The 14,125-nt window shown below is 36.2% G+C and overlaps 1 protein-coding gene across 5 annotated transcripts in view; it reads left to right on the forward strand.

Annotated features, from left to right (window-relative positions):
• Positions 1–14,125, forward strand: part of usp2a (ubiquitin specific peptidase 2a) — a 40,411-nt gene that overhangs the window by 20,983 nt on the left and 5,303 nt on the right. For 3 of the 5 annotated variants that reach the window (XM_052106657.1, XM_052106656.1, XM_052106660.1), the window contains 10 exons: positions 3,888–3,938; positions 8,591–8,714; positions 8,836–8,947; positions 9,128–9,238; positions 9,403–9,467; positions 9,562–9,665; positions 9,771–9,851; positions 9,959–10,037; positions 11,269–11,376; positions 11,486–11,606. In XM_052106657.1, coding sequence (XP_051962617.1) covers positions 3,888–3,938; positions 8,591–8,714; positions 8,836–8,947; positions 9,128–9,238; positions 9,403–9,467; positions 9,562–9,665; positions 9,771–9,851; positions 9,959–10,037; positions 11,269–11,376; positions 11,486–11,606 — 956 coding nt within the window. The remainder of the gene's footprint in view (positions 1–3,887; positions 3,939–8,590; positions 8,715–8,835; positions 8,948–9,127; positions 9,239–9,402; positions 9,468–9,561; positions 9,666–9,770; positions 9,852–9,958; positions 10,038–11,268; positions 11,377–11,485; positions 11,607–14,125) is intronic. The other 2 variants (XM_052106659.1, XM_052106661.1) reach the window with 1 other exon arrangement.

The raw sequence follows: 14,125 nt of genomic DNA on the forward strand, positions 1-14,125 counted from the left end.
AGTGGCTCGTATATCTAGTAGCACCCATCATGCTAGATACTAGTAGGGTAGTAGACTGTTTCAGATGAACGTATAGTTGTTACCTGCGTATTTTATACTATATTATATAATAATAATATTATTATAATAATTATAATATTATTTGTATTAACACCTTTTCAAATCTGTCTTAATGTCTCTTTCCTCTTCAGTCTCATTCTATTTTAATAATTGCCAAAAGTAGAGTTACATACAACTTTGTACCGGACTAACAATTTATTTAGTCCAATAATGTGTCTTAACAAAGAGGCGTAAAATAATAACAAAGGCACAAGGACATTGAGCATTGTTGAGAGTTCACAGGATTAGCTCTGTGAGCTGATTTTGGATCTTCTCTGCCTGCACCTTTTGTGATTCACTTCCCCTGGTCACCCCTCTGTGAGTTGGCAATGTGACAAGTATTATGTGACTGTGAAGGAATTGGAGTACCAACAGTACCTTTATAATGGTGTGCTGAGATAGGAAGGTCTATATGGAGTGTTTTGTACAAAGTCAAAGCATTGACATGACATCAGACAAAGGACAGAAAAATAAAAATAACATCTGCTCAATTCCATATTAAACACACTTGTTGAATTCATACACCGATTTTGTACTCAGGTTTTCCTAGGAAATACAGGTATCAAAACTAGGGATTACACAGTATACCACATTAGGGCCATATTAGTATTGGCCGATAAATGTGAATTGTTGGTTATCGGTCCGATAAGAAAATTAAGCCGATATATTAAAGCCGATATATTATGGGTTTTTCAGGTGTACACTACTCACCTTGAGGGATTTGATAGGTGTTGTCTGCATGACGTGACATGTCAGCACACAGCAATCAGAAGATTTACAGAAGATCATCTTGGATCTGAGTAAACACTCCATTTTACTTATTCATGCATTTTGTTTCTTTATTAATTTTGTATCTCAAAGCATATTGCCATGTTTATAGTGAGTTTGAGACTTGTTTGCATTCCTTATTATGGTTTATTGACAGGTGTGCAATTCACTGTATTTATAAAAGTAGCTCACTCATCAAATTAATTATAAATTGTTGAGTCAGTAGACTTTTTTTTAAATAAAAGAAAGTTGGCCAAAGAAATGTTAAATTCAACTGGATTCATGTAGGCTACATTTTATAAATGATTAAGGGAAAATAAAGATTTCGATGTTTCCTTGTTTTCTGCATTTTAAGTGGTTTTAAATCAAAACAAGTTAAATGCTCAGGATGTGGCTTTATAAGCTGAGCCTTTTGTTTTTGTAATCAGGCATACAGTATGTTGATTTATATCCAGATTTAGATTTATCGGCACATTATCGACTATCAGCCTCCAAATATAATTAATTATTTGTCATCGGTATTGGCAAAAATGTCCATATTGATGCATCCCTATTTAAAACTCTATTGGAGATTGAAACTTAATCCTAAACAGAAACAAAAATAGAAAAAAGGTTTTCAAGAAAGACCTCTCTCATCTAACATATAGCTGGAAGATTTGTGGAATTGTTAAGCTGGAAGTGCCTTAGTTAGAAAGGAAACAATGTTTACAAAACACTGACAGTTTCAATGCTAAAAAGTACCTGACAGGTTTGTCTTGGAATTTAAACCAGCTATCAGCACTTCAACAAGATCTTAATGTAGGTCAAAGTGTGCTGGGAAATATGAACGCTGTCAGTCTGGACACTTTTAATCTGGGGTTTTGCTCCACATTTTACTCTCAAATGAAGTTGTTAGAAAAGCAGGATTAGTCTTCTCTCACCTCCGTAATAGGGAGTACACTGAACAGTACACCATGACCCACATCTGCATTCTCCACATGATGCATTAAATATATAATACACAGTATATTATGTATTATAAATGTATATTTAATAGAAGTATCTTCACTTATGAAGCTGACTTGTTTAGAAATGGAAATACCAAAACAATATTGCTGATGTCTACGTTTGGGTCCAGTCCTGTATTCGTAAGTAATTTTGCCCAGAGGTTGCAGCTTTGCTGTGCTGGATGTGATTTCCGTAGGAATTTTCTTCTGTCTTTTGACAGATGTACATTTTTAACCATTCTAAACCTTAAAGAGGTTTCTCTAGGTGCTTTACCTAAAATTAATGTGACCTGATGTATTATGGCCTTTCACTGTGAGACCAAGTGATGCAAGTGTTGAAAACTAATAATTATCTTTTAACTGCAGGGTACACGTACCACTATATTTATTTATTTTATTTGGGGGAGGGACTTATACTCCTACAGCCGCCATTTTTTGCATGATGAATTCTTCCCTTCATATTTATACGAGTGATCTGTCTCATCCTATAATGTTTCTTTATTATATGCAGATGTTTGGGTGGTCAAAGTTAAGCCTCTTAAGGTGATGTTTTCATATGATCCCTTGATTTAGTGGCTATATAAATAGTGTTGCCTGTAAGAATATGTGGATGTCAGAGATGGCTTCCTCCGACCACTGCTCAGGGATCAGTGTTGCTGTGACGATGACAAATCAGCCAATGAGCAGACGTCCCATGTGAAAGGAAGCTATTTTTGGCAGCGCTGATATTACTCAGCAGAGTAGGACAAACTGGGCTGGCGAGCCTGTTCACTTAAAATGGGTATTCAACAAGCAGGTATCAATAGCAACCTACCCAAATTTTAGTAGACTGTATCAGCATGCTCCAAGACAGCGGTAAGTGTGGAATTTTAAACACTGACGTGTGTGCTCCTTACTGTGCTAAGGGAATGTACATTTTCCATGGAAGCATGGATTTAGATAATACCCAGTTAATGAATCTGTTCCCTTTTTCAGTGTCTATAAACTGCTTGTTCCCCGTATACTGATTGTTAAGTCCATAGCTAAAAAAATGAACACTCAAGCCTGCAGCACCAGGCAAGTTTTTTTAGGTTCATAGTGGTTAGACTATGTTCCAGCATGGGGCAGATCACATTTCCCCTCACGTTCTTTAGCATGATAAAAAACAACATAGTGTCAGATTTCTGCCTGGTCTTCTCCTGCACTCCGTAGGCATCATTTACGGGTGGGACATGTCCCTACCACTTTTGCCTTTGCCAGTTTTGTCCCCACCACTTTTTTTAAATAGCTTTCTGTAAGTGTCTAATGCAGAAGAACATCTCCAGTTCTTGAGCATAAGTTTCCATTTTGTTTGTGTGTGTTATAATAAGTTGCATTTCTGCGCTGAAATTAAACTTTTAATGTTATAATGAGTGTTTGTTGCGGCAGTTATCAATGGTGTTGAGTGACAGTTGACAGTGATGTTCTGTCATTTATCCAGAAGCACGCCCTACTCGCTCTGCTGTGACGCAGCTCACGATCTTTTCCAGTTAAATTGCTAATTAAAATGCAAACAGAACAGATGTGTCCCTGCTGATGATGTACTGTACATCCACTGAAGTACAGATGCAATCTTTGTTTATTAAATTAAATAGTTATATTAGGGTGGATTAGAACTTCTTGTACTAGAGGCAGAAACTTGGCCATGAGACCAATCAATCATCCTAGCTATAAATTTAGTGATCATGGATCAGTCTTGTCTTGGATCAGTGGATATTTATCCACATTTATCCTTGAATTAGGTTGTATTAATTCAAGGTTGTTGAACACACACACATACACATACACTCTACCATTATAAAACGCACCCATGCTGCACTCTACAGCCTCTACCAAAACACAGATTAAAGTTTTGGAAACATAGTCAATGTCTTTTCATTTCCTGGAACATTTGAGGATCTTGAGATGTTAGAGAACACATTTCCAGCTTTCTTAAAATGTGTGACTTATTTTTCTGCTGCTGTTGACATCTAGCCTGTGACCTAAGCTAATTATTTTCTCTTGTCTATTTTTCAGAACTCAAAGAGTGTCCAGGGCTTGGTGGGGCTTCGTAATCTGGGAAATACAGTAAGTGTTTTGATGGGTTCTACAAGTTCCTCTTAAAGGTGATGCTTGCAATTTTTAGATATCAAATTCTCTTGTTCCAGTTTAATGTGCAGAGACAACGTAGGTTGACCTTACCAAACAATGGAACACAGTGGGGCTTTCAAAACATTTCTCTGTTTGTTTAAGTGGTCTGATATGTCAATCTTCTCAACAAATTGAAATTAGGTCAGAGCTATTTATCAGTTGACTGAACATAGAACGCAACAGTGCCCACCTACTTTTTCAGCTGTCTTGGTTCCGGAATAATTTTTCCTATTCATTTTTTCCATAGAGATTTCTTAAAATTCTTCATTATAATTTGAAGCCATGAAGCAAATCAAGCACCTCTGAGATGAACATTATAAACATTACATTCCAAACTTTTATTTAAATAAAAAAAAAATTACGTCATACAAAATTAATACAAATAGGCAAAGGTACAAAACTCTGTACTTAACCATCACATAAAGCATTGCAAATTATGTAATCGAATGAAAAATTATGGAATTATATAAAACTATTGATTTAGTTGTTGATTATATTTATATAAACAATATATTAAAATTGTATTGCTAAATTTTCTGATTTATGCAAATTTATAAGTAGTTTGATGGTGTAGGGAGACTGAATGGATTGCGTCACTCACAGTGCGTCATGAAGTGGGCGGTCTCTGCAGAGCTTGTTTGGCATGCTTTGTTTATCGCGATTCTCTGATTGGTTGATTGCTATTAAACACTATTTTTTAATAAGATGCAGACTGATAGCTGCAACAAAACCATATACCATCGATTTACATCCTTGTAACTCATGGTAGGTCTATCTTTAAAGATTTGTATGTTTTTGTACAACATCTATTCCCCGATAGAAAAAAATTAAGGGATTTATTATTCCAGAACCAGAATGTTACACTCTATAGAGCGCAACATTCTGGTTCTAGAAGTAAAAATCCCATTCATTTCTTTTATAGACTGATTGATTTTCAACGTGAACTTATTAACCTTTAAAAAGAGACCTATTAGGAGCTACAAGGTTGTTTATCACTGGTATATGTTTCCGTTGAACCCATCTGTCTGTGATATTTCATCTTCATTGTTTAAAATTTTTTCTTTAATAGCAGAATTCCTGTTGAACAACTACATTACCCATTAGCCATCAGAGAACGCTTCACTAATCAACCGACTGGAAGCATCCGCCCACTCCCATGACCCTTACTGAATGACACAAACATGTCGATCACCCTGCACCCTCAAATTACTAATATATTTGTGTTTATCTGAATGTTTTGCAATAAGCGTAAACTTTATTGTTTTTTACTTATCAACAACCTAAAATTTATACTTATTGATTTTATATTCGATTACGTCATTCGCAATGCTTCATGGGATTGTAGTTCATGCCCTCATGAATGTCTGTTTGTCAAATAATTGTTTTACTTTAAAACAAAGTCTAATGTTGAGATTCACCTCATATCTGGTTGGTTTGGTTCATGATTTACAACTCTTTAATGGGGGATTTATTTTTTTTAGACTATGGAAGAAATGAATGCGAAAAATACTTCGGAACCCAGACGGCTGAAAAAGTCGGTGGGCACTGTTGCTCTCTATTGTCAGACAGGGGGCGGAGCCACTATTCAAGCAAAACTTTCACACTTCACCTTTCAAACTTGAGGGAAGCAGTTGCTCCCTTCTTCGTAAAGAAAGCATGAGTTGTATAAAAAAGGCCTATTGAAGCACCTAAGCTCCTCTGAGGTGACTGTTCAACATACATAGTCATTTTTGCCATGAATTTACAGGCCACGCTTTCAGCATGTTAGATATAAAACTGAACTGTCAAATCTCATGATATCTGGTTCAGACATCTAAGCTGCATGTCACAGAAATGTTTTCATATCACTTTCACATGCCTCAATCTATATCTATTTACCGAGATTATTTTCTCATGATGTCTCTTCACTCTCGCACTCACTTAACTTGATTTGCCAAGCAACAGTATGTGTACAGTCCAAATATAAATAATTACTCATTGCAGTCAAGTCTGCGGCTGCTATGAAACACTAAACTAATGTAATGCCCTTGTGTTTTTCTGCATTCAGACTTACGTTTTTGTAATTAAAGCTGATGTTTTAATTATTTTCTGTAGTAAAATGTTTATATTCCAGCTTGATATGCAGTCAACTATAAGTAGAGGTCGACCCATAGTGGATTTTACTGATACCGATATCGAAGTTGGTCAGTACCTGCCGATAACCGATTAATCACCTGATATTTTTTCAAATTGATACTGAATGAAAAAATTGTAAAATAGTGCTGAAGTTTATTACAAATATAAACAGTACTGACTGAACCTTGAAAATGTATTGTACTTTTTTTAAGTGAAATAAATATTTAAATATTAATATATATTTACTAATATTCTAATTTTAAAGTCTGATTTTTAAATTGATGTTGTAACTTTAGACTTAAGTCCAAAATAAATACAAAAACCATTCAGCACCATTAAAGTTTTACATTGAACATTCCTATCCTGGCTGTTAAAAAAGAGCATTTCATTTTCAACTAATGTGCATAAAATAAATAAATAAAAAGTTTTAGTCAGTCTATATTCTCAAATGTTTAGTAAAAAGTAAAATGGGGGGAAACGCTTCAATAGACAGTTCACATGGAGTTACACTTGCACTTCTCCTTCCTTCTACTCCAGACTCAAGCTTCATAATAATAGTGAAATACCATATTGTTTTTAATTCATTAGAGTGTATGTAGAGTAGCAATATTCACAGATAGCATTGGTATCCGGCTGAACTCAGCGGTGAAGCGGCTCAGACTATGAGCCTAGGCTAGGGGCTGTTCAAAAGATATTTCCAAAGCATTTAAATAACTCATTGCTTAATCTAAGAATCACTTATAAGAGAGCAAGCGAAATGGCTAAAAACCTCCACAAATTGTAAGGGGCTGTTCACACCAGACACTTTTGCAACCATCCATTTGGTTTTCTATGTAAGCCCGCTCTTGACAAACATCTTTGTTTCCCTTTCTTTTGTTTATTCAGCATCTCGTACACGAGCACACATTTTTTAGATGGTGTATCTAATTAAAAAGAACTTTCAAAGCATTTTGAGACACCTGCTTTCGGTTAAACTGTATTTGTTGTGCTGTGTCTTGCCTTTTTTAGTGCAAGAATCTGAAGTCATCGTATTACAGTGAGAATAAAATAATTGAATTGAAATCAGATGCGTTTCTGATTTGTTTATATGTTTCTCTCAGCTGCATGAAGATATTAATTTGCTTTCTCACATCAATAGCTTTAAATATGCAATTTAGCTGGATAATGAATGCATAAACATGACCAGCTGGATATAATCTAATGCAAATAGATGGTAATAGATGCTAACAATCGTGACATTTAAACATTTGGGTAGGACTTGCATGTATTTTTGTCACATTGTTGTAATCGCTTGAGGATAGTGTTAATGTTAGCATCCTCTCAGCCTTGTTGGTAAACATACTGCTATTCTCTACTAATGCAGCATCTAGTCAAAAAATGAATTATATTATAATGATATGACAACGTGTACTGTATACATACCTTTTTGTTGTTTATGTTTTAAATCCGCATCTTAAGTGCTCCGCTCCATGCAGAGTGTAGTCTTGCATATCAAAACAAACACCACAAGGCATCAGTGAAGTGATAGTTTTTATTTTGCCTCTAGAGGTCGCTCTATGACTGTATAACGACAGCGGACCCTTCCAAGCTGCTCCAGCACCAGACGCAACGGGAAAAACTATTTGTGTATATTATTTCCGATAACCGATACTTCCAGAAATGTGATATTGGTGCCAATTAATCGGCAAAACTGATATATCGGTCGACCTCTAACTATAAGGAAGCTAATTTAGGTTGAGTTCACATAAAAGTGTAACACTGTGGATTTGTAGTGTTAATGAAACTAGATATGGGTATAATTTTAAAATAACAAGTATTACACGTATGTGAAATTTATATTTTGTTTTATTCATAAATGTTACCAAGAACGGATTCAAAATAAGGTTACTCCATCACACTATGCTTTTCTTTTGGGGAACAAATTAAATGAACAACATGCATTAATAAAAAAATTAAGAAAAAAAAGTTTTAAAAGTTAAAATAAAATTGCATTCACCTGGAGATTAGAAACATAGAAACCAATGCTGACGGCATTAGGGTAATGCACATACATAACCTTAGAGTGCATAAAGGCCATCACATTTTTATAATTTCACATGTTATTATAGAAAAACAAGTGGTAAACATTGTTCAGAGATTTTATGCACACATATTCTGGTCTGAGTTTTTCGTACCATTTCTCAGTTTCTTTCCAACATGAAAGCAGATTCTCGTCCGTTGGTTTGAATGACTCCAACAAGAACCGAATATAAATAGAGTAGAATTGAAAAAGAATCAAAATATTACAAGTATTGCTAGTGCTACACTTGGCTTTGCTTTCAAAAGCATGGACATCATCATACCTTCTCTCCTCAAACACCTCTATGACACAGATCCACAGTGCCCACATTTTTGCAATTCCGTTTGGTGATTCTAGTCGTGGAGTAATTACGCACTTCAGATTTAAATATAAATATTTCTTTCTCTTTTGCCAGTGTTTTATGAACTCCATCCTCCAGTGTCTTAGCAACACACAAAGCCTGCGAGACTATTGTCTTCACAACTCCCACCGCCGAGACCTCAATAACAACAGCCGTACAAGCACTGCTCTCATGGAGGGTACGTTTGCTTGGCACAATATGGTTCCTGACAGTTTCATAGTGGTCAGGGCTTTTTCTTTGGTAAACTGCAAGCCTTCAATCATGAACTTACTGAAAGCCCCTCTTTGTCATGATTTCAGAATTTGCCAAGCTTATCCAGAATATGTGGACTTCTTCAAGCAGTGAAGCAGTCAGTCCCTCTGAGTTCAAAACACAGATTCAAAGATTTGCCCCCAGATTTGTGGGTTACAAGTAAGTGTTATCCAGTACTATATTTACAATATTGCTTAATTTTACATCGGCAGCAAAATCATCATGATTTTATTGTGAATATATATCGCCCAGCCCTATACATAAGTACAGTGTATTTCTCTTTATCAGTAGCTTGCTTTGGTTAAGTTATGTATTAAGATGTTTATGTTCACTCTCCAGTCAACAAGATGCTCAGGAGTTTCTACGTTTCCTACTAGATGGCCTACACAATGAAGTGAACAGGGTCACAGTACGGCCACGGGGAAATATGGAGGACTTTGACCACTTGCGGTAAGTTTGTGCCTTGTCTGTTGTTGTTTTACTTAGTGCAGGCGAGACACTTTTGCTTTGTAGTCTTGTATTAGAAGATTTAACTTTTTTAGATGACCTTGAATGGCATGTTTTGGGGACGATATTGGGATATAGCAAACCTTTTCATTTGTTCTTTTCTTTAGTGATGAGGAGAAAGGGAAAAAGATGTGGGCTAAGTACTTAGAGAGAGAAGACAGCAAAATTGTTGGTAAGTGCACACTTAATGTGCATACCAAATTGCTTTTGGGTTATCATTGGGTTCTAGTAGTAAGCATAATTCTTGTGTTTTTGTCTGTTTATAGACTTGTTTGTAGGCCAACTGAAGAGCTCTTTGACTTGTAGTGAATGTGGCTATTGTTCCACTGTGTTCGATCCCTTCTGGGATCTTTCCTTACCTATCACCAAGGTCAGTTAATTGACTGGCATGTGCACACACATTCAGGCACTTTGTAATGCATTTCTTTGGACATTTGAAGAAAAGAGTGTGTTTTAATAGTGTTCCTCTGATTAGAAGGGCTATGGAGAGGTGAGCCTAATGGACTGCATGCGGCTCTTTACTAAAGAAGACGTGCTGGATGGAGACGAGAAGCCGGTAATTCATTGGACTCAATTGACAAAATTAATTCCAAGCATTATAATGTGGGAATGCATTTGTATTAACATATTTAATTCATGTCCTCTCCTCATCTTTTTTTCCAGACATGTTACAGGTGCAAAGCCAGAAGGCGGTGTATGAAGAAATTTACAGTTCAGAAGTTCCCTAAAATATTAGTTCTTCGTATCCTTTTCTAATGGTGTCTGATCTCATTGCAATGTCACACTGGGAGCATCAATGCATTTGTCGACAGTAAGCACAGGTAAGGGCTGGGTTTCCCGAAGCACTAAGTAGGACGTTAGTAGCAATTAAGTAGTGCTTAATCTCTAAGGCGTGTTTCCCAAAAGTATCATTATCTAAGTAGTCCGTAAAAACTTTCATAATTTATAGGGATCTGTGAACCATTGGAAAGCCATTGTAAACTATTTCAGAGGATTAAAAAAAAAAGAGTTGAAAAAAATCGCTATGATATCAATAGGCAGTCTCTGCAGTCTGTGCATGTGACGTGATCTAAATTACAAGACACATAATACAGTATAACATTATATTAGCCTTCTTTGATAAGTATAATTGTAATGGCAATAGAAAAACGGTATGTTCTTATTAAACAGATTATTGAAGAAGACATACGTGAGAAATGTGATCATGCAGTTTAAAACTTAATAAAATGCCTAATAAATTATTACTATTTGGTTAAAAAAGGAGATTAGAGTGAGAGTGTGCAATGAGAGATTTCCTCTCTCTGCCTCCTTCCTCCAATGGATGTTTCAAATCGGCTTGACTGTAGTCGTTTTACAAGGCAGTAACAAATTGCATGATGCATAATGGCAGTAAGACTACAAGTAGCCTACACAGCGCCTCGTATTCTAACCAGATGTTTTATTAATATTTAGACAGATCTATGAATAGTTCGTACATTCACATTACATGCATTTATTGCATCACTTACATTGATCTCTCTGATTGCGCATCAGTACATCTGAAACTCCATCTTACTAAATCCATCATTATTTATTTAATTCAATTCTGTAATATTTAATACATTTCGGCACCTCGACAATGTTACAAACAACTTCTATGTTTGTTAGTATTTCCAACTTTTGGCCATTCTGGCCAAAGTGATCAGCACCAATTTGGACAGAACAGCTCCCGTAATGAAGCACTTAAGTTCAACTTTATAATGAGCAATCTACATGCTGGTTTGGGAAACTTAAAATAAAGTTTAGGTTTGTTAAGATGATCGTAAAAGTTGCAGTGTTATCGGGAAACCCAGCCAAGATCAGTACACTGTGTGTGCAATAATGTGCTGGTGGCTTACGTTTTAGGCATGCAGACACTAGTGTCTTTGAGGACAGTAGTGGGTGTGTGTGGAGTCTTTTCTCCTGGAGTCTCCTTAACTGCTTCACTTTTTCAGATCTGAAACGCTTCTCAGAAGCTCGCGTAATAACCAGCAAGCTGTCTACTTTTGTCAACTTTCCCATGAAAGACCTGGATCTCAGGGAGTTTGCCTCTGACAAAAGCAGTGAGTAAAAAATGCAAAAAAAAGAAGCATGGAACGAACAATCACTGTTTGTTTCCATTTTGCTATAGGTATTTATGCTGCAATCTCTGTATCTTCATCCTGTTTCCAGGAAGTGCAGTCTATAACTTGTATGCAGTGTCCAATCACTCAGGCACTACGATGGGAGGCCACTACACAGCATACTGTTGCAATCCTGAAAACGGAGAATGGTACACATATAACGACTCAAGGTACTTGCTCTAATTTCACCTCCTGCTTTTTGTCCTTTGGTTACTACACAGTCTTGCATTACTCTGTAGAGTGGCAGGTATATTTCCTATAGGTACAGCATACATCTGTTTTAAGGGAAAGACTTTCTTACAAGATTTTCTTGGTAAGCATGTCAGCAGCATAGAGTTCCATTCCACCTTCCAGCTATTATTTTCCTGTATCCCATTCTCCTCCACCTCTTCCCTCACTACTGCTCTTTCACCTCCTCCCACTCACTCTTCCTTGAAAAATGCTACCTATCTCACATTTAAATGCTGCCATTCGAATAGGCATGTTTTTTTGTAAAAGAGTGATATTTCAGCCAGGCAAATTAATTGGCCAACAACTAACCATTTTGAGATTTTCTGTATTGTTTGGTCGGTTAACAAGCAGTATGTTTACATGCACTTAAAAGGTTAAATCTTTAGGCATATTAAAACGCTTCTTGTAAATGTTAGTTCAACTAAAATTGTAACAGCAAATTTTTACATCATATTAACAGACCTAGATATTGCGATTGTAGCTTGGCTTCATCCAGTATGTATTCATGTTAAAGGAATATTCTGGGTTGAATACTAGTTGGCATAATGTTGATTACCACATAAAAACTATTTTGACTTGTCCATCCTTTTCTTTAAAAAAAGCAAATATCGAGGTTACAGTGAGGTACTTACAATGGAAATGAATGGGGCCAATTTTTTTAGTGTTTAAAGTCAGTAATGTGAAGTTTATAATTTCATAAAAGCACTTGGATTAATTATTCTGTTGAAACTATTATTTTAAGTTGTTAAAATCAGCATTATATGGTTATTTTAGATTTTAGGGTGTTGCGTCGTGATGACAATGAAGTTGTAAAAAAAAACAACAGAAAAGGTTAGCAAGTGATTTTTATCACACTTAAATCATGTTAACACACAGATTGTTCATGTCTTGTTGCTATAATTTTGGAACAGTGAGTATTATTAACATTTACGGATTGGCCCTATTCACTTCCATTGTAAGTGCCTCACTATAATCTTGATTTTTGCTTTTTTTAAAGGTAAAGAGGGGCAAATCAAAATACATTTTAGTGGTAATCAACATTATGCTACTTAATGCTGTTGACTGAGCTTAACTTGTATTGAACCTGGAATATTCCTTTAATTGGACCACAACTGGCAGAGACAAAGGTCGCTCTCGCTCGGGAGTGACGTCACTTTGTTTACATTTAATATATAATTTACGGTCTATAAATGTAATTAATGTTAACAAATTGAACATCTTTTCAAAGGTCTAAGGGTTCAACATTGATATCCGATCTCTGTTTCACGATAGCAATGCTCCAGAAACAGCAATTTAGTTATTTGTGCCAGTAGTACAAATGAAAACATGCAATATCAAAACGGGACTTCATACCTTTGATATGAAAACGCGATCGCCAGATGAATCCAGTTCACCACACTTGGGTCAATTGTCCATGACAAGCTTTCCTTGAAAAACACAGCATTTTTGTCCATAAAATGGATACATTTGAGAAATATTGATATATTCTCAATTGTTTACATTTGGGCAAATTAGCTTCAGAATTTGTGACTTTAGCTGAAAGGTGAGTAGTTTGCATCCCTGATTTATACTTGGACAGACAGATGAATACTGCAGCTTGACTACGCAAAAACCCACTGTAGCTCGATTATAACTGTGCATGTAAATGTGCTGTTTGTTAGTTCCAATGTTAGACCCTTCTGTCAGAACCAAAATCTATACTTCCCTGCTCTCGAGTATTCGTCATTGCCAAGATTGATTAACCACTATTTTCTTCCATGACCGCACTTGATTTGTTTGACAGTTCTGACATTCTGATTACCTTCTTTGGTTGCTTGTATGAGTAAGCTCTTTCCATTTTCCCTGACCCCAAGTTTCTGGACCCAGGGTTCGTACGGGTGCTTGAAATCCTTGAAAATGCTTGAATTTTGATGTTGTGTTTTCAAGGTTTGAAAAGTGCTTAAATTTTGGATAAAATGCTTGAAAATGCTTGAAATTGTATTTTTTACCCACAACAAATACCTGTGTGACTGAATAGTCTGTTTATTAAATGGAGAAATAAAATGTTAGAGAGCCTAAAATGAAAACTGCGGTGCGCGCGTGCATGTGTGACTGGCACTGCGATCTGCCGCACGTGTGACTCCGCCGTCCGCCCCCATGATGAAACCACTACTGCAACATGCCGGGAGGTTGTCGTTTCAATGAACGTTGGCTGGAAGATGCGAAATTCAAATCATGGATTAAACTGGGACAAACCCCACGAGTTGCCTCGTGTAAAGTCTGCAAAAAAGACGTGCAGCTTTTCACAATGGGCGAGTCTGCTCTCTCGAGTCACATGAAAGGTAAGTCATAAACTTTTCAATTAAGTCAACTGAAGTAGCCTACTGTACACATTAGCGCCTATTTGTTTACGCTAGTAACTGCTAACTTAGCTAGGAATTCGCATTTTGTGACAGAGTACTTGGTGTGATGATGTAAT

This window comes from Xyrauchen texanus, chromosome 36 (assembly GCF_025860055.1).
Source record: "Xyrauchen texanus isolate HMW12.3.18 chromosome 36, RBS_HiC_50CHRs, whole genome shotgun sequence".
NCBI classification, from domain to species: domain Eukaryota; kingdom Metazoa; phylum Chordata; class Actinopteri; order Cypriniformes; family Catostomidae; genus Xyrauchen; species Xyrauchen texanus.